At 37.6% G+C, this 27,678-nt stretch overlaps 1 protein-coding gene across 1 annotated transcript in view; it reads left to right on the top strand.

Annotated features, from left to right (window-relative positions):
• The first annotated feature begins 18,314 nt into the window (after positions 1-18,314).
• The window catches only part of LOC120304766 (gamma-aminobutyric acid receptor subunit alpha-2-like), a 211,418-nt gene continuing 202,054 nt past the window's right edge, over positions 18,315-27,678 (top strand). The window contains exons 1-3 of the mRNA XM_039335715.1: positions 18,315-18,708; positions 19,171-19,264; positions 21,880-21,995. Of these exons, the coding sequence (XP_039191649.1) occupies positions 18,696-18,708; positions 19,171-19,264; positions 21,880-21,995 (223 nt within the window). The 5' untranslated portion in view covers positions 18,315-18,695. The remainder of the gene's footprint in view (positions 18,709-19,170; positions 19,265-21,879; positions 21,996-27,678) is intronic.

The following is a 27,678-nucleotide window of genomic DNA, read 5'->3' on the forward strand; positions in this document are numbered from 1 at the left end:
TTTGGAGAGGGGCTTCATTGAGCCAGCTTCCCCAAAGAAGGTAGCAGCCCCAGTCCTGTTCAAGGAAAAGAAAGACAGCACATTGCGTATGTGCATGGATTATTGCACCTTGAATGCCATAAGTGAAAGCAACCTGTATCCTCTCCCCCTCATGAAAGACATGCTGTCCTACTTATCGAAGGGCAAAATCTTCACAAAACTAGACCTAAGGGAAGCCTACTATCGCGTTAGAATTAAGGAGGGAGACGAGTGGAAGACCGTGTTCAACTGCCCTATGAGATGTTACCAATTTAAGGTCCTGTAGCTGATCAATGTGGAACTGAGGGAGCACTTATACAAAGGGGTCCTTGTCTACCTGGATGACATCCTTATATTTACAGAGACTAAAGAGGAGCACATAAAATAAGAGCAGTTTTGAAAAAACTGAGAGCAGCCAACTCTATGCAAAATTATCTGGGCTAACACATATTAACTGAAGGCATAGAGATGGACCCTGAGAAAGTCCGGGTGGTGCTGGAGTGGGCACCACCACGCACGAGAAAGCAGCTACAAAGCTTTCTGGGGTTCACTAACTTCTACCATCAGTTCATCCCTTCTTTCGTTCAGATAGCCCTGCCTATCATAAACTTATTAAAGACAAAAGGGACATGCTCGGTAAAACCTAGTCAGCCACTAACCTGGACGATGGAATGTCAAGCCAAATTTGAAAGATTAAAAAGAATTTTATCAGCTGAACTGGTCCTAAAACACCCCACCCAGATAAGCCATTCGTAATCCAAGCCGATGCATGTGACGTAGCAGTAGGAGCACTATTGCTACAGGAAAACAACAAGGGGTAGCTGCAACCCTGTGCCTACATGTCCAGAAAACTCTCTGACAAGGAGCAACATTGGGCGGTGTGGGAAAAAGAGGCGTATGCTGTGAGGTGGGCCCTCCTCACCTGGCGGCACTTGCTAGAAGGGAATAAAATCCCATTCCAGGTCTGGACAAACCATAAGAACTTGGAAGCCCTAAAAACACCCAGAAAACTCACCCCCAAACAAGCCCAGTGGTCACAACACTTCCCCCATTTTACATTCAAAATCAAACACTTACCAGGGGGGAGGAATTTCCTGGCAGACGCCCTATCCCACATGTCCCAGTACAATAGCTCCCGGCCAACCATCTCCAAGCCACTCATGCTGGAAGCGCAGCTGGCAGCACAAGTAACCACAAGATCTGAGGCAAAACTAAAGCAGCCGATATCCAGCCAAGCAGGGATCGAATTCAGGAAGGCTCTAGAAACCGATGAATGATTCCAGAGCCACAAAAACTTGTGCACAATTACTGATGGCTTGCCATGAGTGGGGGAGAAGCTGTACATCCCAAAAACGAAACCAGCAGGTCACTTTGGGTTCATGAAAATGCTGCATCTAGTAAAAAGACAGTTCTGGTGACCATCTATGAAAAAGGACATTGAGAGCTATGTGGCCAGCTGTCCAACCTGCACAGCTGCTAAGAGACTGCAAGGGAAAGCCCCCAGACTGATACAGCTGGTGGCAAGCCCCTCAGCCCCCTGGAGGGATATCTCCATGGACTTCATAGTGGAACTACCAGAGAGCAATGGAGACACAGCGATCTGGATGGTCACAGACTTATTCTCAAAACAAGTACACTTCATCCCTTATCCCAAAATCCCCACTGCTAAAGCCTTAGCAAAATTGTTTGTCCAGCACATATATAGACTGCATGGGGCATCCCAGCATGTAATATTGGATAGGGGGGTGCAATTCACATTGGACTTTTGGAAAGAGTTCTTATCCCTTCTGGGGACCACCCAGGGGCTGTCATGTAGTCGTTATCCTCAGACGAATGGGGAGACAGAACATTTGAACTCAGCACTTGAACAATATCTAAGATGCTTTATTAATTGCCAACAGATGAACTGGACCGACCTGCATACAACAATGCAATCCATTCCAGCACGGGCTACACCCCGTTCCAAGTAGCTACAGGCCAAAGTTTCAACCCCATGCCAAAACTGAGCACCACCGAGCCATTCCCTCCTTGAAGGAGTGGATTGCATAATTAAAAAACACCTGGCCAGTAGTTAGAAAAGCACTAGATGAAGCTAGACAGGCCTATAAAGCACAAGCAGATAAGAGTTGAACCAAAACCATTTGTCGTAGGGGAAATGGTTTACTTATCCACAAAATACCTAAAATCCGCGCAACCATCCAACAAACTAGGACTGAAATACGTGGGACCATTCCCCATCAAAAGGATCATAAACTCAGTAACAGTAGAGTTAGAATTACCCAAAACCCTCAGGCATATTCACCCTATCTTCCACTACAGCCTGCTAAAACGAGAGCAGCATTCGCTGTTACAACCAGCCATCGCCCCACCGCCTCCTCCCATTATGGTTAAGGGGCAGCAGTATTTTGAAATAAAAGAAATCCTTGACTCCTGAAAATACCACGGAGCAACTCAATACCTAGTAGCATGGAAGCACATTCCTTCTTCCCAAAACGAATAGGTGCACAAAGGCCACATTAGAGCCCCCAAACTATTAAGAAAGTTTCACATGGACTACCCAAACAAACCAGACTAACCTCTCACTATTTGTTTTGTTTCCCAACAGATTGACCTCTCATATTTTTAAGGGGAGCAGGATATCAGATCCCATGTCTATCTGATTTCATACTTCCCTTGCTCTTCTCTCATATTTCATATTTCCCTTGCTCTTTCTCTCTCCCAAATTCTATTCTCTTCTCTCCTGGGTTCTGCCATACTCCTAGAGGGGAGAAGGAAGGATCGTGGGTTTATTGCCTTAGCTTCCTCTACCACTACAATGTAACACTTTGCTTTCCTGCATTCTTTCTCTATTGCTATAATGTAACACTTCACTTTCCTACACTATTTCTCTCTGAACTTTCTTCTCCCTAAACTGTCAGCTAGCAAAAGGGCTTCACTGCCATGACCAGAGCCGGCCTGATGTTATCTCCCCTTTCCCATGATGGACTTAAAACCTGGGGATTGGCTGGTTTGAACCATCCGGATGAACTATGGGGTGGGGTTTGCTTGGGGACACTTTAACGTATCGATCTGTATGGGAGCCCCTCAGATCTTGTCTAGTATGCCTGCTATCAGCTTCTCCTAATAAAAGTTCCTTTTAGAAGAACTTGCTTCCATGAGTTCTGCTTTCTTGGGATAAGGTATTGAAGTGGGTCCTGATAGAACCAAAGTCACAGTCCTATGCTGATCCTGAAATAACATTAATAATCTCACCCCTAATTCATGGAAAATAAAACACGGAAAAACAAGACAAAATACTTGCATTACCCACAGCTGCCTCCTCACTTCTAATTGTGTGCATTTGTGTGGTTGGATGCAAAACCATTTCAGCAGTTTCTATGTGGAAGAGCTGAAAATGGACTACCTGCAAAGCACAGTATCCCCCCCCTCCAACAATTCATTTCAAACACAATGCATCTGAAGCAGAAATAAATCAGCTCAGTTCTCAAATCATGAGATCAAACCCAGAACTGCTTTGAAATTGGCTCAAAGTCATACCATAATATATTATTTAGAGCAACATGTTTATACTGGGTATAGCTAGGAAGGCATGTAAGTACATAGAAAAATTGATACATAAACAGCTGGGTCTTGTTCAATGTACATAATAACTACATGGCCATTCATAACTCAAAAACAAGGGTAGCTTTAATTGGTTGCACTTATCCAATCGTTTCTGAAATCAAAAGAGTTAAGATAGTGGACTTTATTATTAAAGTGACCAGTTTGATTTTTCTTATTCCCCCTTCAATGATGTCCTTGTCCCTGCTTCTGTATCTGTAAATGTTCACTCCATTGTTTTTTGTTTTTTATTCCACACTCATTTGGCTGAATATGCATACTGATATGCTGTATTACAAAACTAATAGAGAAAGTAAGAGGTATCATAAAATACAGCTGTATAATTTACAGCAGATCTCTGAAAATATAGCAAAGATGAGTTATAAAGGCATGGACCCAAGCCTGCATTTCTCCATCACTTTCGTGTTTCTGATTTCAGTACATATTAAATTTTGCTCAAATTTTCTGAATAATGAATGTACGGAAAATGTGACCAAACTGTATTCTATAATAAAAGATGAACCCTTTCAAATAATGTTCAACAGGGGGATAAAGAATGTTACTGTGGTGCTGTAACCAAAGTTTATGCATTATTGACATGCTCAGAATTTCCCAGCAAAGAAATATTAAAATAATTTTAGTAGGCTGCTCATAACATATTAAGGGCTCTGTTCTGGGCCCAGTGCTCTTCAACATCTTCATCAACGATTTGGATGAAGGGATAGATGGGGAACTCATCACATTTGCAGACGACACCAAGCTGGCAGGAATAGCCAACACTGCAGAAGACAGGCTTAAGATACAGAAGGATCTGGACAGACTTGAACACTGGGCACTAACTAACAAAATGAAATTCAATGGTGAAAAAAGCAAGGTTCTACATTTAGGCAAGAAAAACCAAATGCACAAGTACAGCATAGGTGGCACCATGCTCAATAGTAGTAACTGTGAGAGGGACCTCGGAGTCCTAGTAGACAATCACTTAAATATGAGCCAGCAGTGTGCTGCAGCTGCCAAAAAGGCCAACACAGTGCTAGGCTGCATTAACAGAGGGATAGAATCAAGATCACGTGAAGTATTAATACCACTCTTCAATGCCTTGGTAAGGCCACACTTGGAATACTGCATCCAGTTTTGGTCACCACGATGTAAAAAAGATGTTGAGACTCTAGAAAGAGTACAGAGAAGAGCAACAAAAATGATTAGGGGACTGGAGGCTAAAACATATAAGGAACGGTTGCTAAAATTGGGTATGTCTTATTTAACGAAGAGAAGGACAAGGGGGGACATGATAGCAGTATTCCAATATCTCAGGGGCTGCCATAAAGAAGAGGGAATCAAGCTATTTTCCAAAGCACGTGAAGGCAGGACAAGAAGCAACGGTGGAAACTAATCAAGGAGAGAAGCAACCTAGAACTAAGGAGAAACTTCCTGACAAGTGAGAACAATTAATCAGTGAAACAACCTGCCTCCAGAAGCAGTAAATGCTCCAACACTGGAAGTTTTTAAAAAGAGACTGGACAGCTATTTGTCCGAAATGGTGTAGGGTTTCCTGCCTGAGCAGGGGGTTGGACTAGATGATCTCCAAGGTCCCTTCCAACATTATTATTATTATTATTATCGATCATCGCACAGTCAGCCAGATGTTCAGACTGGATTTGGCATTTTGTCTACCTATCGAGTCCTTACCCAGGACCTGGGATAGGCAGATGTGGATGTTTGATGGTATTACAGATATCGTCGCAGGATGGAAGCAGTTCCTAATAAGGCCGCCTTTTGCAATTGACTAATAGCGAATTTGTCAATGCCAATGGTGTTCAAGTGGTGCTCCAGTTGTTTTGGGATTGCACCCAAGGAGCCTATGACTATTGGTACTACCCTTGCTTGCTTTTGCCACAGTCTTTCTATTTCTATTTGTAGGTCTTTGTATTTTGTTATCTTCTCCAGTTCTTTCTCTTCTATTCTGCTGTCTCCAGGCACTGCCACGTCCACTATCCAGACTTTTTTGTCTTTCTTATCGACAATTGTTAAGTCTGGGGTGTTATGTTGCAGGTGCTTGTCTGTTTGAATTCTGAAGTCCCAGAGCAGTTTAATTTTATCATTTTCTATGACTTTCTCTATTTTATGATCCCACCAGTTTTTGCTTACAGGCAAATGATATTTTTTGCAGATCTTCCAATGCACCATTGTTGCTACTTTGTCATGTCGCTGCTTGTAATCAGTCTGTGCAATCTTCTTGCAACAGCTTACCAAGTGGTCCACTGTTTCTTCAGCTTCTTTGCATAGGCGGCACTTACTGTCTGTTGCTGTCTTCTCAATTTTGACTTTGTATGCATTTGTCCTTAAGGCTTGGTCTTGTGCAGCCAGAATTAGTCCCTCGGTCTCTTTCTTCAATTTTCCTGCTCTTAGCCATTGCCAGGTTTTATTATTATCTGCTTTCCCAGCTATTTTTTTAATGTATTGGCCATGTAGTGCTTTGTCTTCCCATGCCTCTATTCTGTTCTTCATTTGGTCTTTCTTGTAGGCCAGTTTGGTCTCTCCAGTAGTTAGTAAGCCTTCCTGATATACTAATTTCAGTGCATCTTCATCATTGTTCTTCAGATATTCTTCCAAAGCCATTTTTTCTTCTTCAACCATCTGATGTACTTGTAGCATTCCACGCCCACCTATTTGCCTTGGTAGATAAAGTCTATCAATGTCACTGCGTGGATGAAGGGCGTGATTCATTGTCATTATTTTTCTGGTCTGCCTATCCATTGCTTTTAGTTCTGCTTGAGTCCAGTCCACTATTCCAGCTGTGTATCTAATGACTGGGATTGCCCAGGTGTTGATTGCCTTTATGGTATTTCCTCCATTGAGTTTGGATTTTAAGATCTTCTTCACTCTCTTGATGTATTCACCTCTAATCTTTTTCTTGACTTCAGTGTGCTTGATGTTGTCAGCTTGAAGGATACCCAAGTATTTGTAGTACTCTTCCTCATCCAGACTCTTAATGTTATTTTCGTGGGGCATCTTGATTCCTTCAGTTTTCATTATTTTTCCTTGTTTGATAGTAAGTGTGGCACATTTGTCCAAGCCAAACTCCATTACAATATCTTGGCTATATATACGGACAGTGTTGAGCAGCGATTCTATTTCAGATGATGTTTTTCCATACAGCTTCAGATCATCCATATAAAGGAGGTGGGATAGTCTAGCAGATGTTTTTGATGTTTGATAACCATGTCCTGAGTTATTTAGTATTGTTGACAGAGGAAACAGTGCAATAACAAATAGTAATGGTGATAATGAATCTCCTTGAAATATTCCTCTCTTGATATTAACCTCTCCCAGCTTCTCACCATTGATCTGCAACTGTGTCTTCCATTGTGCCATCGATCTTTGCACAAATTTTCTGATGTTTCTACTGACTCCTGTTATTTCTAGGCACTTGATTATCCAGTCATGTGGCAGAGAGTCAAATGCCTTTTTGTAGTCAATCCATGCCACATTCAGGTTGGTCTTCCTTCTCTTGCAGTTTTCCAAGATCATTTTGTCTATTAGGAGTTGATCTTTTGTTCCTCTGCTATTGGGGCGGTTTCCTTTCTGCTCAGGTGGAAAGAGATTGTTTTCAACTAGATGCTGTTGTACTGCATCAGCTACCACACCAGTTAGTAATTTGAAAGTTGTTGGTAAGCAGGTAATTGGCCTGTAGTTACCTGGTGTTGCCCCTTTTGCTGGATTTTTCATTATTAGGTAGGTTTTCCCAGTTGTTAGCCACTTTTCAATTTCTCCTCCTTGTAGTATATTGTTGAACTGCTTGGCAATGAGTGGGTGTATAACAGTTAGATGTTTCAACCAAAACCCATGCAGTTCATCTTCACCTGGTGCTGACCAATTTTTGATTTTCTTTGCTCTTTTTTCTACCATTTTTGTTGTTATTACTAGTTCTTTCATTTCAACTTCTGTTTTATTTGCATCCACCTCTTTTAACCAAGCTGCATCCTTGTTGTATTTCTTTGGGTTATCCCATATCTGCTTCCAGAATGCACTGTTTCTTCCTTGTCAGGTACTGACTGATTCCTTGCAGTTTCTCCATTGATGGATTGGTAGAAACGTTTCTGATTGGATTGAAATTGGAGGTTCTGCCTATAGTTTGCAATTCGAGCTTCATATCTACTGATTTTCCTGGCTATAGCTGTTATTTGTTGCTTTATTATTTCCAGTGCTTCCTTGATCTTCCTTGTTTCTAAGTGGTATTTCTTGATTAGGTATTCTTTGGTCTTCTTGTTCTTCAGCTTCTTTTCTTTCATCTGTTCTAGCTTGCTTGCATGTGATCTTAACTTGCTGATCTTATTTTCTAGTCTAACCTTCCATTTTTCTGGTGCACTGTTTGTTTGTTTTTCTTTTTTGTTGATTTTACATCCCAGGTATTCTGTTATAACTGCAGCTGTGCTGTACATTAATTGGTTTGTTTCTTGCAGTGAATTGGTGCTTATACTTGCTATTGCAGTATTTGCATCTTTTAATGCTTGTGCTAGCTGTTTCTTTGGAACAAGCTTCAATGCAGGCAGCCTTATTCTGTTGTTTTTGTGCTGTTCTAGATGCTCAATTATTCTTTGTTTCAATTCTTTTATTTCTTTAGTTAGAGGGTTTTGTTCTTCCTGAGGAAGAGGTGCCTGGTTTCCAAATGAGAACAGTTGTATATCTCTACTGGATTCTTTCACTGCCAACTCCCCCTGGTTTGCCTCTACATTCTGAATTACTTCTTGTAAGGCTTTGATTTCTTTGCCCTGGGTAAACCTTTGCAGTTCGTCTAATTCTGTTTCTGTAAATACTTTATTATTATTATTATTTAAGCTATTCTACACTACCGTTTTCCTAAGGTTATTTTTGTCTTCTTGCTCCAGTATGGTTCCCAAATATTTATTGTCTAAGTATAATTGTCTTACTTTGGCTACCAATCAGTTTTCTGTATTAATTTCAAGTGACTTGCTTACAGTTAACTGTTTTATTCTGCTATGGCTCCTGGAATATATGTGTGACATGAGAAGAATATTATTATTATTATTATTATTATTATTATTATTATTATTATTATTTAAGCTATTCTACACTACCGTTTTCCTAAGGTTATTTTTGTCTTCTTGCTCCAGTATGGTTCCCAAATATTTATTGTCTAAGTATAATTGTCTTACTTTGGCTACCAATCAGTTTTCTGTATTAATTTCAAGTGACTTGCTTACAGTTAACTGTTTTATTCTGCTATGGCTCCTGGAATATATGTGTGACATGAGAAGAATATTATTGAGAAAAGATATGGGGGGGAGGGGGAATGGAAAAAACCAAAAGCTTTGGTGAACTTACATTTACAGAGGGTTTTGTAGAAAATTCTGAAATAAAAACTCAATTATCTATCAGGCCAAATAATGTAATATAAACGCACTTGGGGATTTATGCTGAATAACAGCATTCTGTAGTGCTCAAAACCAAACATCTTGTTTTAGCAAGATCTGTTTGTCTTTAGAAAGTTAGATTTAGCTAAGGTTTGTTAAAATGACTTTTTAAAAATCAGATAAGAAATGTCATAACATAGGAAACCAAGCAACATATTTTATCTGTTTTTTTTTTATTATTTCTAAAAATATGCCTAAAGGCCTTGTAACTTTTTTATTATTATTTGGAGTTGGGGGTTATTATTTAATGCTGTAATAATATACCAACATTGTTTCCTGAATTACTTTTTGTGTAAAATTGTGAAAATATGCTAATATTTAGATAAAAGCTCCTCTCCCTTTTACTTAATAGGAAGAACACAGGAAGGGGGGAAATGGTTGGTTTAGTCTTTTACATTTTTCAGTATCCTTCATGATGGAATTGGTGGACATTTTCTGTGCTCTATTGCAAAAAATGTTCATCATTTTATTTTTGTCAGTTTCTGGGAAAGTAGTGCAGCATAGCATCATATAACCACATTTACTGCTAATCAGTGATTAAGATTCTCCCTTGTCTTGAGACAGAGATGTCTGGAAAAGATCTGGGCTTTGCTAGTGAGGGAAGTTAGCCCAGAGAAAGAAATATTAAGAAGGGCAGAAAAATATATTTTTCCTCAAAAGGACTTTTTAAAACCAAACCTGGCCCCAAATCTATCTCTCTGCCCCAAGCAAGAGCTAGGCCCATACAAATGCAAATGTAAAACCATCAGAAAGTTGGAGCCAGAGCAATCAAGAAGACAAAAGAGAAGATCTGCATACCCCACCCAAACTCTAGGAGTCAGCCCCATCACCTGGGAAGCAGGATATGATAATAGAATTAAACCACAGATATCAAGGCCTAGACAAACACTCAGAAACAGTCTCAAGGTTCATGCCACAGGAACAGGAAACTATTCCAAACAAGGCTAGAGGGGGTATAAAAGCCTACTACCCCATGTGCTCAGTCTTTTCTCTCCTCTGTACTTTCCTGAAGACCATCTTTCTGCAATAAACTGTAACCTTCTTCCCAAAGCAGTCACCATGTTTGCTTATTTATTCCCGGCTTGGATGAACCAGGATGAAGACCTTATCTCCATCACTAGTGTCATTGCTATGAAATAACCTGCTATGAAATAACGACTGTTTTTTGAAAGTCAGTTCTCTTGCAATATACCCCCAAAAAACTGATTGCAAGCACACATCTATTTCTAAAATCAAGGATGAAAGAAAAAAGAAAAAGGAGCCTCACAAATTTTGAAGAACTTGGAAAGGAGAGAGCTTTATTTTTTTAGACGTTTGTAATTTTGTCAGTTTTTTTATATTAGGTTATATCTGGAACTAAACAGGGCTAAATAATTCTGCTTTAGCATTACAATATCCAATAGTGCATCTTAGAAATATTTTCCCTCTTTTGGATAACTTTTGTTTTCCCTCTTTTGGATAACAGTTTGTGCATGTAGTACATGGGTGTGCCTAATTTTTTTGTTGGTACCTTAAACTCTTTTTTAAAACTCCACTGATTTCTTGATAAATTACACTTTTAACTGTATTGAAAATTCTATGCACAATTTGTCTTTGGAATGTTAGGATTCATTAACTGAAAAGAAATTAAGATTTTCAGAACTTTTATACAAATACTATCAAACCCTACTGATAGAGCATTGGATATTAAATTGTACCATGCTAACACATTTTGTCCAGAATCACATATAGTTACTTTTAAGATTATAGTAACGGAATCATTCTCAAGTGCCTAACATTAACAGTACACAATCATTACAATGAAAATATTATGATTATAATTGCAATTTATAATAATGCAGTAGTTGCTTCTTCTCATTCTTAGCTTTATCCTTTATATGTACAGTAGTTAATTGTCTTCAGATTGTTTAGTTATAATATTTAAGTTATTTCAATGGCCTGATCTGTTGCCACACCACTATCATCATTCTTTTTTTTTAATTTTTATTTTCCCTTTTTTCTCTTTACAAACAAACAAAATACACAGTACATTTTTTTCTTTTTTCTTAACAATACTATGTCCTATATCTCTTACTTTTATTTACATTTATTTACATTACTTTTCATATTTTTTATTCCTCAATTCTAACCAGTTATAATACATATCCCATATCTCGTAAAATTCCGTAGCTTCTTTGTCTTTTATTTCTAAGATAAGTTTATTCATCTCAGCACAGTCTAATATCTTACCTGTAATAATGACATTTGTTGCTATGTTCTCCCTTTTCCAACATTGTGCATATGCAATGTGTGCTGCAGTTATATGTATAATAATGTATTGGAGTCGTTTCTCAATTTTTGAGTCAATTATGCCTAATAGAAATATTTCAGGTTTAAGTTCAATTTGTTGTTTTGTTATTTCCTGTAACCATCTCCTTATCTGCTCCCAATAGGTCTTTGCTTTGGGGCATTGCCACCACATGTGATAAAATGTTCCTTCTTTGTTTTTACATTTCCAACAATCCGGATTCATATTTTTATATATTTTAGCCAATCTCGCCAGTGCTAAATGCCATCTATAGAACATTTTGTATTGGTTTTCTTTGTATGCAGCTGACAAAGTTAATTTATAATTTCTATTCCATGTTCTTTCCCATTCATCTAATCTTATATTTCTGTCTATATTTCGGGCCCATGCTATCATTGGGCCCTTTACTATTTCTTCTTCCAATTCAATTTCTAATAGAAGTTTATAGGTTTTTGTTAAAAAATTTCCTCCCTTATTTGTCAAGATTTTATCCAATTGTTGTAATGTCTGACTTATCCCATACTCTTCCATATCTTTGCTATATTTTGATTTTATCTGTGTATATGGCCACCAGTCAATAGTTATTCCCTGTTCTTTTAATTCATCTCTTGATCTTAGCTTCCCTTGGTTATCTAATAGTTCTTTATATCTTATCATCTTTGTTTTGTCTAGTGTGTTTGGATGAATCATCGCCTCCATTGGTCAAATCCAAATTGGAATTTTCATGTAGTATTTTTTTTAACTTTTTCCCATGTCCAAATTAATGCATCTCTTATCTGATGTCGGAAGAAGTATGTGTGAGTTTTCTTGTCTTTTCCCCATAAAAAAGCATGCCATCCAACTTGTAACTCATGACCTTCAATTGTTAAGATCCTTTTGTTTTCTAAGTTTATCCAGTCACTGATCCAAAGCAATCCCGCTACTTGGTAGTAAATTTCCCATTTTGGGAGCTCAAGGCCACCTCTACTTCTACTATCCTGTAATGCTTTAACCTTTATTTGTGTTTTTTTGCCTAACCATATAAATTTATTAATCATTTAATTTAATTCATCAAAAAAATTTCCCCAATTTTATTGAACTATTTGAAAGAGGTATAATAACTTTGGTAATACATTCATTTTAATCGCCGAAATCCTTCCTAACAATGATAATTGTAGTTTCCCCCAAATCTCTAGGTCTTTTTGTATTTGTAGTATCATTTTTTTATAATTATCTTCTTTTATTGAGGAAGATCTTATGGTGAGCCAAATTCCTAAATATTTGATCTTTTTTACAATTTGCAACCCCAAATTTTCTTCTAATCCCCTTTTTTGTTTTTTGGTTAAATTTTTAACTAATATTTTAATCTTTTCTTTCTTTATTTTTAATCCCACCACCATTCCATATTTTTCTATTTCATTCATTAAAATATAACCTCTTTCTAATGGTTCCTCTATGAAAAACACCAGATCATCTGCAAATACCTGTATCTTGTATTCTTCTGTTTTAACCTTTAATCCTTTTATCTCTTTATTATTTCTTATTTGAGTTAGTAACGTTAGAATAAAAAGTAGAGGTGATATTGGGCATCCCTGTCTTACTCCTTTGTTCTCTGTATTCTCCCCATTTATTATTATTCTAACCTTTTGTATTCTATATATTGACTTTATCATTTGCTCAAACTTCTCGCCAAATTTCATATTTTCTATTAATTGGAACATAAATTGCCAATTAAGGTTATCAAATGCCTTCTGAGCATCTAAGAATACTAATGCGACCTGTTTTTCGGGGTGTGCTTCATAGTATTCCAGGACATTTTGCACAATCCTCGTATTATTCCTAATTTGTCCGGTAGGTAGAAAGCTATTTTGATCCGAATATATTATTTGGTTTAATATTATTTTTAGTCATTCTGCCATTATTGTAGTAAAAATTTTATAGTCCGAATTCAACAGTGAGATTGGTCTATAATTTTTATTTGTTTAGAATCCATATCTTCTTTTGGAATTAGAGTTATGCTGGCTTCTATCCAGGAGTCTGGTAATTTAGCTTTCTCCAATACATCATTCCAGGTCTTCATACAAAGTCTTATACACTTCCCCAGGTAGACCATCTGGCCCCGGAGCTTTATTATTTTTTTGCTTTTGTACTGCCATTCTTAGTTCCATTGCTGTTATTTTTTTATTCAATAAAAATTTGTCCTTCTTTTAATTCTGGGACACCATTGACCTTTAAATATTGTTTTATATTTTCCTCCTCTATTTCCTCTTTCTTATATAGAGACTCCAAATATTTCTGAATTATTTTTTTCTTTTCATCTATTTTATATTGCACCTCTCCATTTTTGTCCTGTAATTCCTGAATAAATCTTTTTTTCTTTTCTTTTTTTAATTTATAGGCAAGCCATCTCCCAGGGTTATTTGCATGTTCGAAAAAAATTTGTTTGGTTATTTTCAATTCCCTTGTCAATTCCTCTTGTTCTATTATATTTATGTTTGGCCAGAGTCATTTCCTCTTTAATCCTTTCATCTTGTGGCTCCCGCTGTAATTTGGATTCTAATTTTTTGATCTCATCCAGAAGTATATTCTGTGTCTGTCTTTTCACCTTATTTTTCCTAGTCGCGTATGCTATTGCTATACCTCTGAGATATGCTTTGGCAGTGTCCCATATGATTTGTAATGATGTTTGTTGTTTAGTGTTCTCTTTAAAGAATAATTCCATCTCTTTTTTTGATCCTTGTAATAAATTCTCTTTCCTTTAAAATTTGGGTTATAAGTGTCCATCTTCTCTTTATTTTTTTTCTGACCTGTCCACATTATCTTCAGGGAGTTATGATCTGCCCATATTATTTCTATTGTCTCCATTTCTTGCCCCATTTCCCCATTCATCCATGCCATGTCCAACATTGACCATGATTTGTGTGGATTTGAAAAAAGGTATATTCCTTTTTCATAGGGTTCTGTTTTCTCCATGGGTCAAATAAATTGAATTCCTGTGCCATCTCAAAAAATACTTTTGGTAGTGTTTTTCATTTCTTTTTATTTTTCATATTGCTAATATAATCCATTTTTACGTCCACTATTGCATTATAATCTCCTAATATACAAATATTTCTTTGTCTAATTTCAATAAGGTTTCAAAATGTGGTGGAGGATAGGGAAGAAGATTTAGGCACCATTATGGTAGAGCTGATAGCAGAAGCTCTACAAAGAAATAAACAAGAAATATTGCCAGAAATAGACGAGGTCTACCGAATTCACACAAATTATGCTTGAAGGAAAAAATTACCATGTGAGATACATGTAAGATTCGCCAGAAAAAAAAATTAGAGACCTAATATATAGGATTATGAGGGAAGATCCAATAATTTATAAAGGTATAGAAATTCAAACACTCAAACAAATTCCAAGGAAAGTGAGGGAACAGAGAAGAGACCATAGATTTCTTAGTGCACATCTTATTAAAAAAAAACATTCCATTCAGATGGTTAATCCCGGAGGGGATGCTGATAACATGGCAGGAGAAAAGGATTAAAATTGATACCTTGGATAAGGCAAGAGAATTTTATGAACAATTAGAAGGGGAAGGGGAAGGGGAAGGGGAAGGGGAAGGGGAAGGGGAAGAAGAAGAAGAAGAAGAAGAAGAAGAAGAAGAAGAAGAAGAAGAAGAAGAAGAAGAAGAAGAAGAAGAAGAAGAAGAAGAAGAAGAAGAAGAAGAAGAAGAAGAAGAAGAAGAAGAAGAAGAAGAAGAAGAAGAAGAAGAAGAAGAAGAAGAAGAAGAAGAAGAGAATAGTAGTAGGGAATAACTAGAATTAGAATCCAAACGTCAAGAAGATCAGCAATTAGAGTTAAGAGAGAGAAGGAGAGAGAAGGTAAGGAGGCAAGAAAACAAAGGAAAGAAAGAGGAACAGGTTCAAGAACAAGACAAACCCAGAAGTAAAATAATGGATGGGAAGATTAGATTAGTATCAATTAATGTTAATGGCCTAAATGCACCAGTTAAAAGAAAACAAATATTAACAAAATTAGTTAAACAAGGTGTAGACATAGTATGCTTACAAGAAGTGCATATAAAAAGATTACACAGAACATATTTGGAATTTCCGAAACTAGGAGAACTATATACATCTCTAATGGAACAAAAACAGAGAAGAATAGCAATCTATATCAGAAAAGGAATTAGAGCCAGTTTAAAATATCAAGATACAGAGGGAAGGGTATTAATACTAGAATTACAAATGGAACAGAAATCATGGTTACTGGTGACAATTTATGCTCCAAATGAAAACCAAAAAGAATTTTATAAAGTCCTACACTATCATCATTCTTCTTGATTTAGGCAGTAAACAAATTCAATTCCCTTGAAAATTTAAATTATTTAAATTGTTGTAATGAATGCAAACAGCCAGTACAGTAATCCATTTATTTCCTCTTATTTTTTTCACTCAAAGTACACCTAAAAACAATTATGAGACTGGTTAAACTGTAAGCAGTGAATATGTAGTCCTATTTTTGGCCCCATATGCTGCAACAGCATCATCTCTGGTATCTCCATCTGTGATTTTGTGAAGACATTTGTTGCCTATTTTTTCTAGCTAATATGATTCTTTAGAATGTAAAATAATATTATCTTCATTACATTTCTTGTTGTTCTTTCTATGGACTTCCTATATTGGCTAAGCTCATTTCCCCACACCCGCATATCTTGTCAGATCCCATTTCACCTTTTTCAAGGCTCTGTCATTCTAGTGAGAGGGGGGGAAGTGTCACTCATTTGGGAGAGGGATAGCAGATGTATTTCCTTTACTTCATTCTCTTTGTCTTTGATGTATCCCTTTTGGTGTGAAGAAGGGGGAGGAATGTGCTTTATCTGCACTCCGTTGTAAAGACGAGGCTACGCCTGGGAAGTCTAGCATTGCTCTTGTTCCCAAAACAATGTCACACCTGTGGATTGGCTGAAAATGAACTGGACAGTTGGACTCAAGGGAGGGGTTTGAAAAGGGTTATTTTAATGTAATATTCTGTGCAGAAATTCCTTTGATCTTGCCTTGCCTTTCTGCTTTCACTGACTCTCAATAAAAGTTCCTGTTTGAAACAATACCTGTTTCAAGAGTTCTGCTTTCTTGGGAGCACTAGCTGAGGCAGGACCTTACACATGTACTGTATATCCTTTTTTCAATTTCAAGCACTTTCACTACACCCACCCACTCCATCTCTCAACTCAACTTGAGGCTCCTCTCCTGGTGATAATCAAGCAACAAATCAACATTTTAACTGGGATTAATTTCTGTGAAATACTAATTTTCTCACTCCTGATAAGCATGTTTAATGCTCTTACATCAGAAATGGGTAACAAAAAAGGTTATGGTTTTTATATTTGGTATGGCCATGTTTTATTTATGAGCATTTAGTGTCAGTTCTCTGGGGATTATGTTATGTTATGGAAGAAGTTATGATTACTTTTGAAAGGAAGAGCTAAGAGTCTGTTCACCATGTGTAACCACATGGGTGGTTTGATCAGAGAAGAGGTAATCGCAGCAGGGCCAAAGAAATTTCAATATTTTGCTTTTCTTCCCTCCTTCAATGTTATTCCTTTTTCCCCAGTTTACAAGCTGCTTCAAATTTAACGATTCTGGGCATTAAACATGAGTTATGAATGCACATTGACATTTTGCATCACTCTCTAATTTACAACATGCTCTGAGCAGGACTAGGTATCCAGTGAGAAGGAAAAGAAAATCTGCACATTACAAGAGAAGCAAGGGAGAAAAATCAAGTAGCAAGGAGTTGAAGGAGTCTCTGCCTGCACATAGCTCTGACAAGTAAAGGATGAAAAGAAGCCAAAAGCTCAGCTTTTGTCCTCCGCTCCCCCCCCGGGGGGGTTTGTACCGGTTTTGTACCGGTAACTGCTGATACTGCTGGAAAGTCGGGCTGGAAAGTACCGTTCCAGCAGCACCTTCCTCCTCGCATCTGCCCTTCCTTTGGAAACTTCTGGAGCACGTTTTTGCGAAAGGTGTGCGGGGCCCCGGTTTGTCTGGTACTGCAGCAACCTGTTCGGATTTCAGTGGGGAGGCTTCTAAGGAGGCCGGGAACCAAGCGCCGAGGCAGAAGCATAAAGTCCACCAGCAGCCCCCAGATCCAGCGTGGGTTCCAGGTGAAACTGCTGCTATTGTTGCTGTACCGGTTCTGGTCCAACTGAAACAGAGTGGGAAGAGAGGAGGGCGGGAGACAGCATCCCTTCTTTCCTCAGAAGCCGCGACTTCCCTAAACTAAAACCGCGATCGCGCTTTTATGTGCACACAAACTTGATGAATCAAATGGGGGCACAAGGGCAAGGAGCCAGAGTTAAGTCGCCGGCTCAGGCCCTTATTCGCACAGCCCAGGAAATGGAGGGGGAGAGGGAGAGAAGACAAGGAGCGAAGCTCCCCCCCCCCGCGCGAAGCAGTGGTGGTGCCAGCATCACTGCCCATTGCTGGGTTTAGGAAGAAGGAAGGCAGAACTCCGGGGTGCTCCGCGCTAGGACCCAGCAAAGCAAGACGGCGCCTCCGGGCACTTTTTGCCCTGCGGAGCTCTGGTTCCAGCAGCGCGCACCATCGCCCGCTCGTCTCTTTTCTCCTCTCTCCTGCGGCTCCGCCCTTCCCGGTTCCTGGAACCAGTAGATGAAGGAACGTGTGCCTACTATAGCCGTTGCTTGCCTGCTGTCCGTTTGCTCGGGTGCGCGGATGGCAGCGCGCGCTCCTCCTCCTGCTCCTCCCTCCTCCCTCCTCCTCCCCCGCGACTAGCCCCGCACGCGGACAGACTGCTGCTCGCCTGCGCCAGCTTCGCACTCCGGTTTCCCCCCCTTTCGCGCGCGCCCGGGCACGCCAAGCCCGCTCTGGATCCGCTGCTTTTGTAGGGTTGCTCTGTGGTACTGGTGCTGCAGTCATCTTTCGGCGCCCTCCCCACCCCCACCCCGTAAGCCTCCCAAGTTTCCCCGTTCTCGAGCTTCCTTTCCTCCCTTGGCAAGATTTTTTCAGCCTCACCAAGTCCCCCTCTTACTCCTCCTCATTATCATTGTCATCACCACCGCCACCACCATCGCTTTCTCTCTCTTTATATATATATATTTGGAAGCTCCTTTGAGCGCCTCCCAAGGTAGGCTCCTCACCCTCTTATCTCCATCCAAGGAAAAACTCAAGAATTAGTGGCTTTGTGTATTGATCTGCACGAAAATGGGGAGGGGGAGATGTTAGTCTCCGTTTCCGCCTGTCTCCTGTGAATGTGCTTGTGCATAAAGAGGATTCACTGAACCTTCCGCTAATACGAGCCTCCTGTTTTGAGTAGATCCTTTTAAAAAAAATACTGCAACTTTGTGCTGTCCTGCATCTCCCGTCTTCATGAACGTGACAGGTATTGTCTTCAGTCAACCATGGTTAACATTTGGAAGATAGAAATTGCATTGGATTACAAGGATATCTGTAATACCCTTTCTCTTCCTTTCTTCTTCTTCCTCCTCCTTCTCTCTGTCTCATATATTTTGGAAAATATATAAAATTAGGGTAAATGTATAATACCAGTGGTGAAGTGATTAAATAGTTTACTGGATAGGGAAAAGTCTGGAATCTTTATGTTACAGAGAAGGGCGGAGAGAAAATAGTAGTAGTTGCATCTGTCCATATGTCACTTTTAGTTATGCATTGCATGTTCCAGCAACGCATGATCTCAGAGAAGGATGGCGATATAAGTTGTCACTGGGAGAAAAAGTGCTTCTGAGATCCCAAGATTTAAAGTCCTCCTTGAAGTGATGGTAGTTGAGTTGAACTGAAAGCATCAGTAGATAGATATATAAGCTAAGTATCCTCTCCTTTTTAGTCTTTAGGTTTTGCAAAGCAGCTGCTCTGAAGAGGAAGAAAATACCCTACATGATGCAGTGGCTTCTCATTTTCTTGATATGCTTTTCTGCAAGGTGAGAGGAAATTTGGATTTTCTATAAGCAATATATTGTTTTCTGGGGGTTGGTTTCTGTAAATGGCAGATATACAGAGATGAGTGATCAAAAATCATATTCCTAACATGAGCTTTCTAATTGTATGCAGAACAAGTCAAGTAAAGGAAGAAGTTATGGAGATGGTAAAATGCTAATAACCTTATAGTACACCTATGCTTTTAAATATCAAATGACATTTGTCATGTTTAGCCTAAAATAAAACAGAAATTAGTTTACAGATTGTTTTTCTGTTTCTGTATTCTTTAATGTTTTGCAATGATTTCTGGAATCATAGTGCTACTATTAATTATCCCAAGCCTGTCCACACAGAGAATAAGATTTTTCTAAAGTCCAGAAATAAGATAAAATAGGGAAGGTAATGGGGTATTTTTGTATACAGACCAGTATTTTTGGTCAAAATAACAGAATGGACTTGTTTAATCTGTAAACCTCTAGGTGGAGATAGTATACAATTCCATAATCCCATAAAATAAAACAATATGAATTATTAATCAACTTTTCTGGCTGCTGAATAAATGGCATTTCTAAAATAACAACATCATGTAGCACAATTTAAAGATGTTCATTAAATTAGGTGTCACCTGACCTCATTATGCATCCAGTTAATAGTGATTTGTCACTACAATTTTTGCTTGTAGATTCACAATCTTGATTGTACTATCATCCTAGCTAATGTATTTGAATATTTGTTTTCCTCAAATCTTTGAACTTCAAAGTTTATTGTAAAAATAAGATTTGGGGCTAAATAATTGGCTACATATTTCTGTGGTCAGAATTAAAAAGTATTTTCAATTTTATCCAACTAGCAAAGATATCGCAGTATGAGTTTGACCATAGAAGGCCTGGTCTTCCTATCTTTACTCAAGTGAGTAAGTCAAGGAACCAGCATGAATAACAGGAAATGATTCCTAATTTTTCAGAATTAGACTCAATGATACAGTTATTACAATTTGTGTACTAATTTGTCTATGGAAAAGACCTTCATTGAACACTTCCAGAAACATTTTTTTACACATTATGCATGGATTAATAATAGTATTTAGAATATGTTTTGAGTAACCTGTGGCAAATACTTTTAGATGATTACATGGAGATGATAAAGCAATATTAATGTTATTTTAATGTGATTCTGTTATTTGAAATTTGTATGTCTTTGTTATTTGAATTTGCATATTATGAGGTGCTTTAGCTTTTCAGTCTTAGCCAGATAGCAAAAGCATATTGTATATATTATTGCTTTTAGTAAAAAGAAAGGAGGGAATTAAATGATTTTTTGTTATTGCTATTTTCTTTTCCATTCATCTTCAAATTCATTCTGCATGTGATGTTTTTTATTTTAGGAAATCAATATACTTCTTTCACTGAAACCTGATTATTGTTTTCAATTACTGTTGTTGAAAATATTTTAACTGCAATAATGCCAATCTCGGTGGTTTTTTAAAAAAAACTGGGCAGAACTCTTATCATTTGCTTTGTCATCCTGTATGTGCTCATTAATTACAAACATGGAGGCTAATTCAACATGGGGAATTCATCTATGGCAAGGGTGTCAAAATGCCGGCCCATGGGCCGGTTGCATCATGTGGAAGCTGCGCCTACCCCAGCTCCAGCAATGCAAAAAAGGGCACGATATGTCACGACAGCTCACGTGATACAGCAAGTTTGGCACCCGTGATCTATGGCTTGTGAACCATACAGTCCCTAAATGAATACAGTAAATTTTTAGATGGTTTAAAGTAAAAAAAATGATATTCAACATCTTTGTACTGATTGTCCTTGAAGACATTCATTTGTACAGCACCAGTTGGGGAGTTCTATTTAACTCTTGTTTTCATAGGTAATTAGAAATAGCAGCATTGTGCAGTATTTTGGACTGCTTTATGCACAGCTTTTCTCATTCTGTTTCCAATTTTGCAAAGATCAGAAAAATCATGTCAACCTCTTCTTTTAGGGGTTGTTACCAACTACTTATATTTGTATAATTGATAGCAGTAAAGCAGATGGCAACATCTAGCTAGCTTTGATACATCTTGAAAAAACTAAACAGGGTTGGGTTAATACTTGGATAGTAGATCATCAGAAACCTTACATTTATAAGTTAGATTGAATTTTGAACAAATCCCAGAAGAAGGTAATAGAAGCCAGATTTGATTCCTGGTGACCTGCTGGACATGTTGTGCAGTTTTCTTAACACAAATATGGAGTGGTTCTCACTGTTTTCTCCTGGGATAGTGTTTTCCAAATTCTAATCTTGGCTATAAGTTGAAGACTTCCTGATCATCTTCCATTCAAGTATTGACTATACCTAATCCAGCTTAGCTTTTTCAACATCACCCAAGGTTACTGGTTACAGATACAGAGTGGAAAAGTATACATAATTTGAGTATTTAATATGGAGTAGAATTTACTGCAGGAAGTAGCAGGATTTAGAAACATTTAGAATGTTAAGTTTTAATATATGTGATGTTAAATGAAAGGTCCCATATCTAAAAAGCTATTGATCACTACATATTCAAATCATAATGAATGTACATGGAGCATACTTAGTTTATTTTTCCCCCAATATCTGTTAGATCAGCACTGGCTGACATCAATGAAGATGAAGCAAAAAATAACATTACCATCTTCACAAGAATTCTAGACAGACTTCTGGATGGTTATGATAATCGTCTAAGACCTGGACTGGGAGGTAATGAATAATTTGATTCTTAAGCAAACAAAAGATCCTATAATGTTGCTAGAATTCTGGGGTTTAATAATTCTGTTTACTAATGTTCTCCTAGTAGTAAAATTTCATGTAGGAATTTTAAGTTGTGGGTGAAATGTTGATCCTAGGTTCAAGAAATTGGTTTCCAAATCTTTTAAGTTTAAAATCACTTTTCAGTACAGATGGTATGATGTTCTTGGGTGAGTAGTACTTTCTGTCTTATATCTTGGATTAATTTGAAACTTAATACTATATATTTATTTGAGTATATATAAATTGCCCCAATGGCCTAATGTGGTACTTTAATCCTAACAGGAAAAGAACTTTGACTATTAAACTTTCTGCAGACCTGATTTCTGTCTGGGGCAGAGAGTCTTGGGGTGGGTGGGTTGGTGTCTGCCTTTAAAATCCTTTGGGGAAATATATTCTGCCTTTTTAATATTTCCCCAAATATTTCTTTCTCTGGATTCTTCCCACAGTACTTTTTTCAAGAACTTTATATTGTCACCTACATCAGCAACAGCAGCAGCAGCAAAAAAGATTTAAATGAAATATGCAATTTATATTTTTAATAGAACAAGAGAACACAAAATTAGGAGAAAAAAGGGAAAATTGCATTCTTTTGGTGTTAAAGAGTCAGTAGGTTAGAGAAAGAATTCTGTATATTCTGCAAAATCAAAATTTTGCATTTGAGTCCTCGAAAAGGTCTAAACATTGACTTTGCTGTTCAGGTAACTGTGTATTGATTTAATAATGAAATAATAGACTGATACATCTCTCCCTCTTTTGGTTATTTCTGGCATCACTGTATGAATAAATGATGATTCACAAATCTTTACTATATTAAAAAATAACATGCAAGAATTTTGTTTGCCAGGAATTGTGTAGCCAGTGATATAGGCAGACTTTTGTTTACAAGTGTAAAACCTTATCTCTTCTTCCAGAGGCCTCCTTGGCTCCTCCTTACTGATTTAAACTCTTCTATTGTCTCTATATGTCTTGTGTGGAGTTCCTACACAGGAGTGGAATAACTCTTTGTGATATGGCTATGCTAGCTTTTCCTGATCATATGGCAGATTTGCTGTAGAAATTATTACATGAGTGATTATATATTTTATACATTTGTTCACTTCTTTGATGTTTTTTTTGTGTGAATCATGTAATGCTTAGATGATAATTACTTTTTGCTGAGTTTATAATTTGAAGAATATGTGACCATGTGAGAGAGAACAGTGCAAGAGAAATTAGCTCCAGATTGCAATGGAAGGCTCAGTTTTACAGATTATAGACGTTTGAGAGAATAGAAGGGTCCTGTTTAGTTCTAAAAATTCAAAGCTGCCCTGTTCTCCTTGTAAAATATTCTATTTTGAGGGCTGGCCAGAATAGCAGTACAGTTGATTTGTAGTTATAGAGTTGTATGAAATATAGATATAGCCTCCATTAAGATCTCTTTTGCTCTGACAGAAGAGTTTGCTTGCCCTATCCTAATTTTCATCAGTAAATAGATTCTGTTCATTGTGAATAATTGCCTGGAACTGTAGTCAGCTACATTCTGTGGGTTCTTCCTCTGAGTGCTGGGTTTTGAAATGTACAAGTGCTGAATGTTGACATATTGTGCATACATTGTCCTAGCAATTTTCTTCTTTCTCCTCTGCCATTCCCATAGTTTTCAAACTGTGTTCTCAGAAGGAGTTCCTTACTGAGATGATGAGTAAAAGGACAACTTAGCCACTGCTATTAATTTGCAAGATAGTTCCTTGTTATAGCCAGGATTTTAGTTCTCCTGAAGATGAACAGAGCTGTCTAGCGCTTTATTTACACAGAGGAAGAATATTTTAATTATCTGGAATCCTTTATAACACACTGAGGATCTTTCAGCAGACATGTCAGTTTGAAAAAATAATCTTCCTGAAGCAGAAAGAGAGAAAATATCCTCATTGTTGAAAGATAAATAATAGATCTGCTACAGCAACAACTTTGGCATTCTGCATAGGAGAACATACATTGACATACACATAAAAAGAAAAAGGAAGAATACATGACTAGAATCAGGATCTAGTTTAGGGGACCTCCCTGCGCGCATCCTGCACCATGCAAGATCCTCTTAATGCAAAGTGTGTATATAAATCTTAAATCCAAGAAAGAAGAATATAAAGAAGTAGGTGATATAATAATTTCATCTCTGATTTGAGTCAATAATTAGTTTTTAAATATACCGCATCATCCCAAGTTTTCTGAGGCATTTCTATACAGATAGTCCTTGTTTAGGAACTGCCTTATTTAGAGACCATTCACAGTTAAGACAGCAATGAAAAGGTAACTTTATAACCAATCCTTACGTTTACAACCTTCACAGGTCTATAAAACAAATCAAAGCTGAAGTAAAATCATAAGCATAGATATGGTTTCATTTAGTGACTAACTTTGTTTAATAAACAAGTTGCTAAATGAGGACTATCTGTAACTCTATTGTGTGCTCCTGTAGAAAGAAAAATCCTCATCAGGGTCCAGTCCAAGCTGGGAATAATCAAAACGGAGACTGCTTTAGAAAGAAGGTTGCAGTTTATTGAATTGGACAGCCAGACAGAAAGATGGCTCTGGGAAAAACTGACCACATGTAGCAAGGAATGGTGGGCTTTTATGTCTCCTTTGGACTTTGTATTTGGAATTCTTCCTGTTAGAGGCTTTGTATTTCCTTTGTCATATACTTTGACTGGAGTCTGAGTGTGTCCTTTTGGTATTGGTGGGTTAATCCTATTATGTTTCCTGTCCTTAGAATTTGGGTGGGGTATGTAGATTTTAGGTTTGTCTTCCTAATCTCTTCAGTTTCTAGCTGGAAGGCTCTAACCTTACAGAATGGATTATTGAATTTGCATTTCTAAAAACTGGCCTCTGCCTAGGGGCTGGGGCTGGTTTATGTCTTTTTCTCCATTATTCCTTTGGGGAAATATATTCTGCCTTTTTAATATTCCCCAAAATATTTCTTTCTCTGGATTCTTCCCACACTCCTATTTAGGCATGATTTGTGCTTATCATGTTTGGCTGGAATCTTTTTTCATCCCCTTGGACAGGAAAGAACTACAGCCCAGAACAAAATAATTCTGGAAAAAAAATTGTAAAATGTTTGTTTTATATAGTATTTATTAGTACCATGGTAAAAAGTGTTTTAAATTTGATGAATTTGTTAGAATATGAAAAGAAAGATACTACTGTTATTTTGTAAGAAAGCACCAAGCCATTTTGAAAAAAAAAACCCAGTATTGTTCTTTATCAAAAAATATTAAAATTTTGTTAAAAATATCTGCAAACACATAAAAATGAGAAAAAATGTATATCTTATAATATAATAGTCTTATGTGTAGAATTAAACTATTTAAATTTAGATCTGTTGATTCAATAATAGTTATGTCCTTTATTTATAATGGAAATTAAGCATATAAATAAGTATATGTGCTGAAATTAATTCTCCAAATACAATTTTTGACAATGAAATACATGCTCACATATATTAAAAAGGCAGGTTTTTTTGGGCTAAGTACATTTGGTGGAAGACAGCATGTGCTTCGACCCTTATAGTGCTTTTTTTGCAACTGTAAGAACATGCAATAGCTATTTTCTTCTTCTGTTAGTTTCCAGCTAATGGATATGTAATTCAGGAGAACAAAGGCTTCATCAAGAATATGACTCCAAGAACAATCTTATCCTAATGTTGTGAGCACCTAACAGTGAGCTTAGCCCACCATCTATGTGTCTAATGGATTTAAAGCAATAGCTTTTTTAAATTAAACTTAAATTAAAATCTAAAAAACATATGACGTACAAAAATGGTTTTGCACTGAGGTTTGTGCATTGAAGTCTAGTTCCTTTTCCCCATAGCTATGCAAAGAGCATTTTAATTCTGTGATGCTATAGAGCGTTTTGAAACACTTTCAATTGTTGACTCATATCTAAATCTAAGTGCTCTTGTACTTTCTAGCATAAGTTATTTATACTGTGGCTCCTGAAATAATACAAATTCTATAGTTTGATCCTCTTGGTGGTTCTGAGGAATGTGTAACATAAGCTTATCTGAAAAATATTGTCCTCCTTCTCTAACTGACTATTGTAGTTTTTCAGAAATGAACCACAGAACCTCCAGCATTAGATTTTTGAAAGTACATTTAGAAATAAGGTAAAAGGTAAAGGATAAGGGTTTCCCCTGTCCACTTGTGTCTGACTCTAGGGGATGGTGCTCATCTTTGTTTCTTAGCCAAGGGAGCTAGCATTGTCTGAAGACACTTCCATGGTCATGTGGCCAGCATGACTATACTCCAAGGTGCATTAATGCTGTTATTTCAGTTTAGTAAATTAATATGTATCTCTATGTAGTCTCATTGGCTGCCAATATGATTAAGATCCTTTAATTAAAAAATTGGCATAATTTAGGTAGACTCTACTCAGTATGGTGTTCTGAACTAGCAGCACATATCTTTGTTCTGCTAGACAAACAACTAGTTTGATAGCTACAGAGCAGATCCCTGTAGCTATTTCACTCCTGGATTAGAAAAGCAGTGGCATGGAATCACCCTGCAGCTTCTTGGACCGCATTCCTTGGCTAGTGTGTGTGTGAATATTCAGAGAATTTCTTCTCTGTGGTAAGTTTGCCAAAGAAAAGGATTGACATCATGTCTGCCCAGCCTATGTCTCCAAAAACGCCTTTGTTTTAACTTCATTCTTTACAATGTTTTTTTTCTTTTTCTTTTTTGCATGTTAATTGCTGGAATTTAGATACTTTCCCTCCTTGGGACTCTAACTGATTTAATAACACTGGCGGAGTAGCTTGAAATAATTAATTGTTCCGTATGGAAAGACAAACGGTACAAGGGTTTTTTTTAGATTATTGAGAAAATGAGTTACTGATTTAACTATATTGAACTTCTACCAAAAAGACTGTATATATTATCAACTTGAAAAGACTTTATATCTTTATTCTATTGGTTCTGCGCACAATTCTCAGCTTTCTACGTTAAAAGCTTAGAAACCTCTCCCCCCCCCCTACTCTTGAGTTTGTATATCAACTGTCAATGCTGCTAACATCAGATGTTCTTGCTTTGACAACAGATGGAAATGCAGCCATTTTCTCTATTGATTTTGGAATTAGTTGCTGCTGGGAGGGGGAATAGGGATAAGAGTCCAGCTAGTCATAACAATAATAACTTAATAGTGGGAACCCAAGAACATTGGGCCTAGAGCCGATAGTGCTTTGCGGACTGGAGAGCTAATTGGGAAATGTGATTTATGACTGTTTATTGGAGGAGGGAATTGCACTTTGTTACTTTGTATCCAGGGGAGGGGAATTTAGTTTCTGGTTGTAGTGCCAATACTTGGTTTCTCGAATAAAGGTTTCTTTAAGGTAAACAATGCCTGGAAGTTCTTTTGAAGAGTTTCATCTATTGGAACCATGACATTAAACCAGAAACTACAAATTTTACCTATCTATCTTGGGGTCCTGAGCCCCAGTCGCTGTCCCTAGAGCTGAGGGATAGACCAACAAAGATTCAGGGAAGATCCCAACATGGAAAAGGGAGGGACGCCTGGAACCAGCACCCCGTGGCTGCTACCTCAGGGGAGGGAGCACAGGCCAGCGCGCCAGTGGAGAAGGATCCTTTTCAGGTGTCCCAGATAG

This window comes from Crotalus tigris, unplaced genomic scaffold (assembly GCF_016545835.1).
Source record: "Crotalus tigris isolate CLP2741 ecotype Arizona unplaced genomic scaffold, ASM1654583v1 scf7180000017648.698776, whole genome shotgun sequence".
In the NCBI taxonomy this organism is placed as follows: domain Eukaryota; kingdom Metazoa; phylum Chordata; class Lepidosauria; order Squamata; family Viperidae; genus Crotalus; species Crotalus tigris.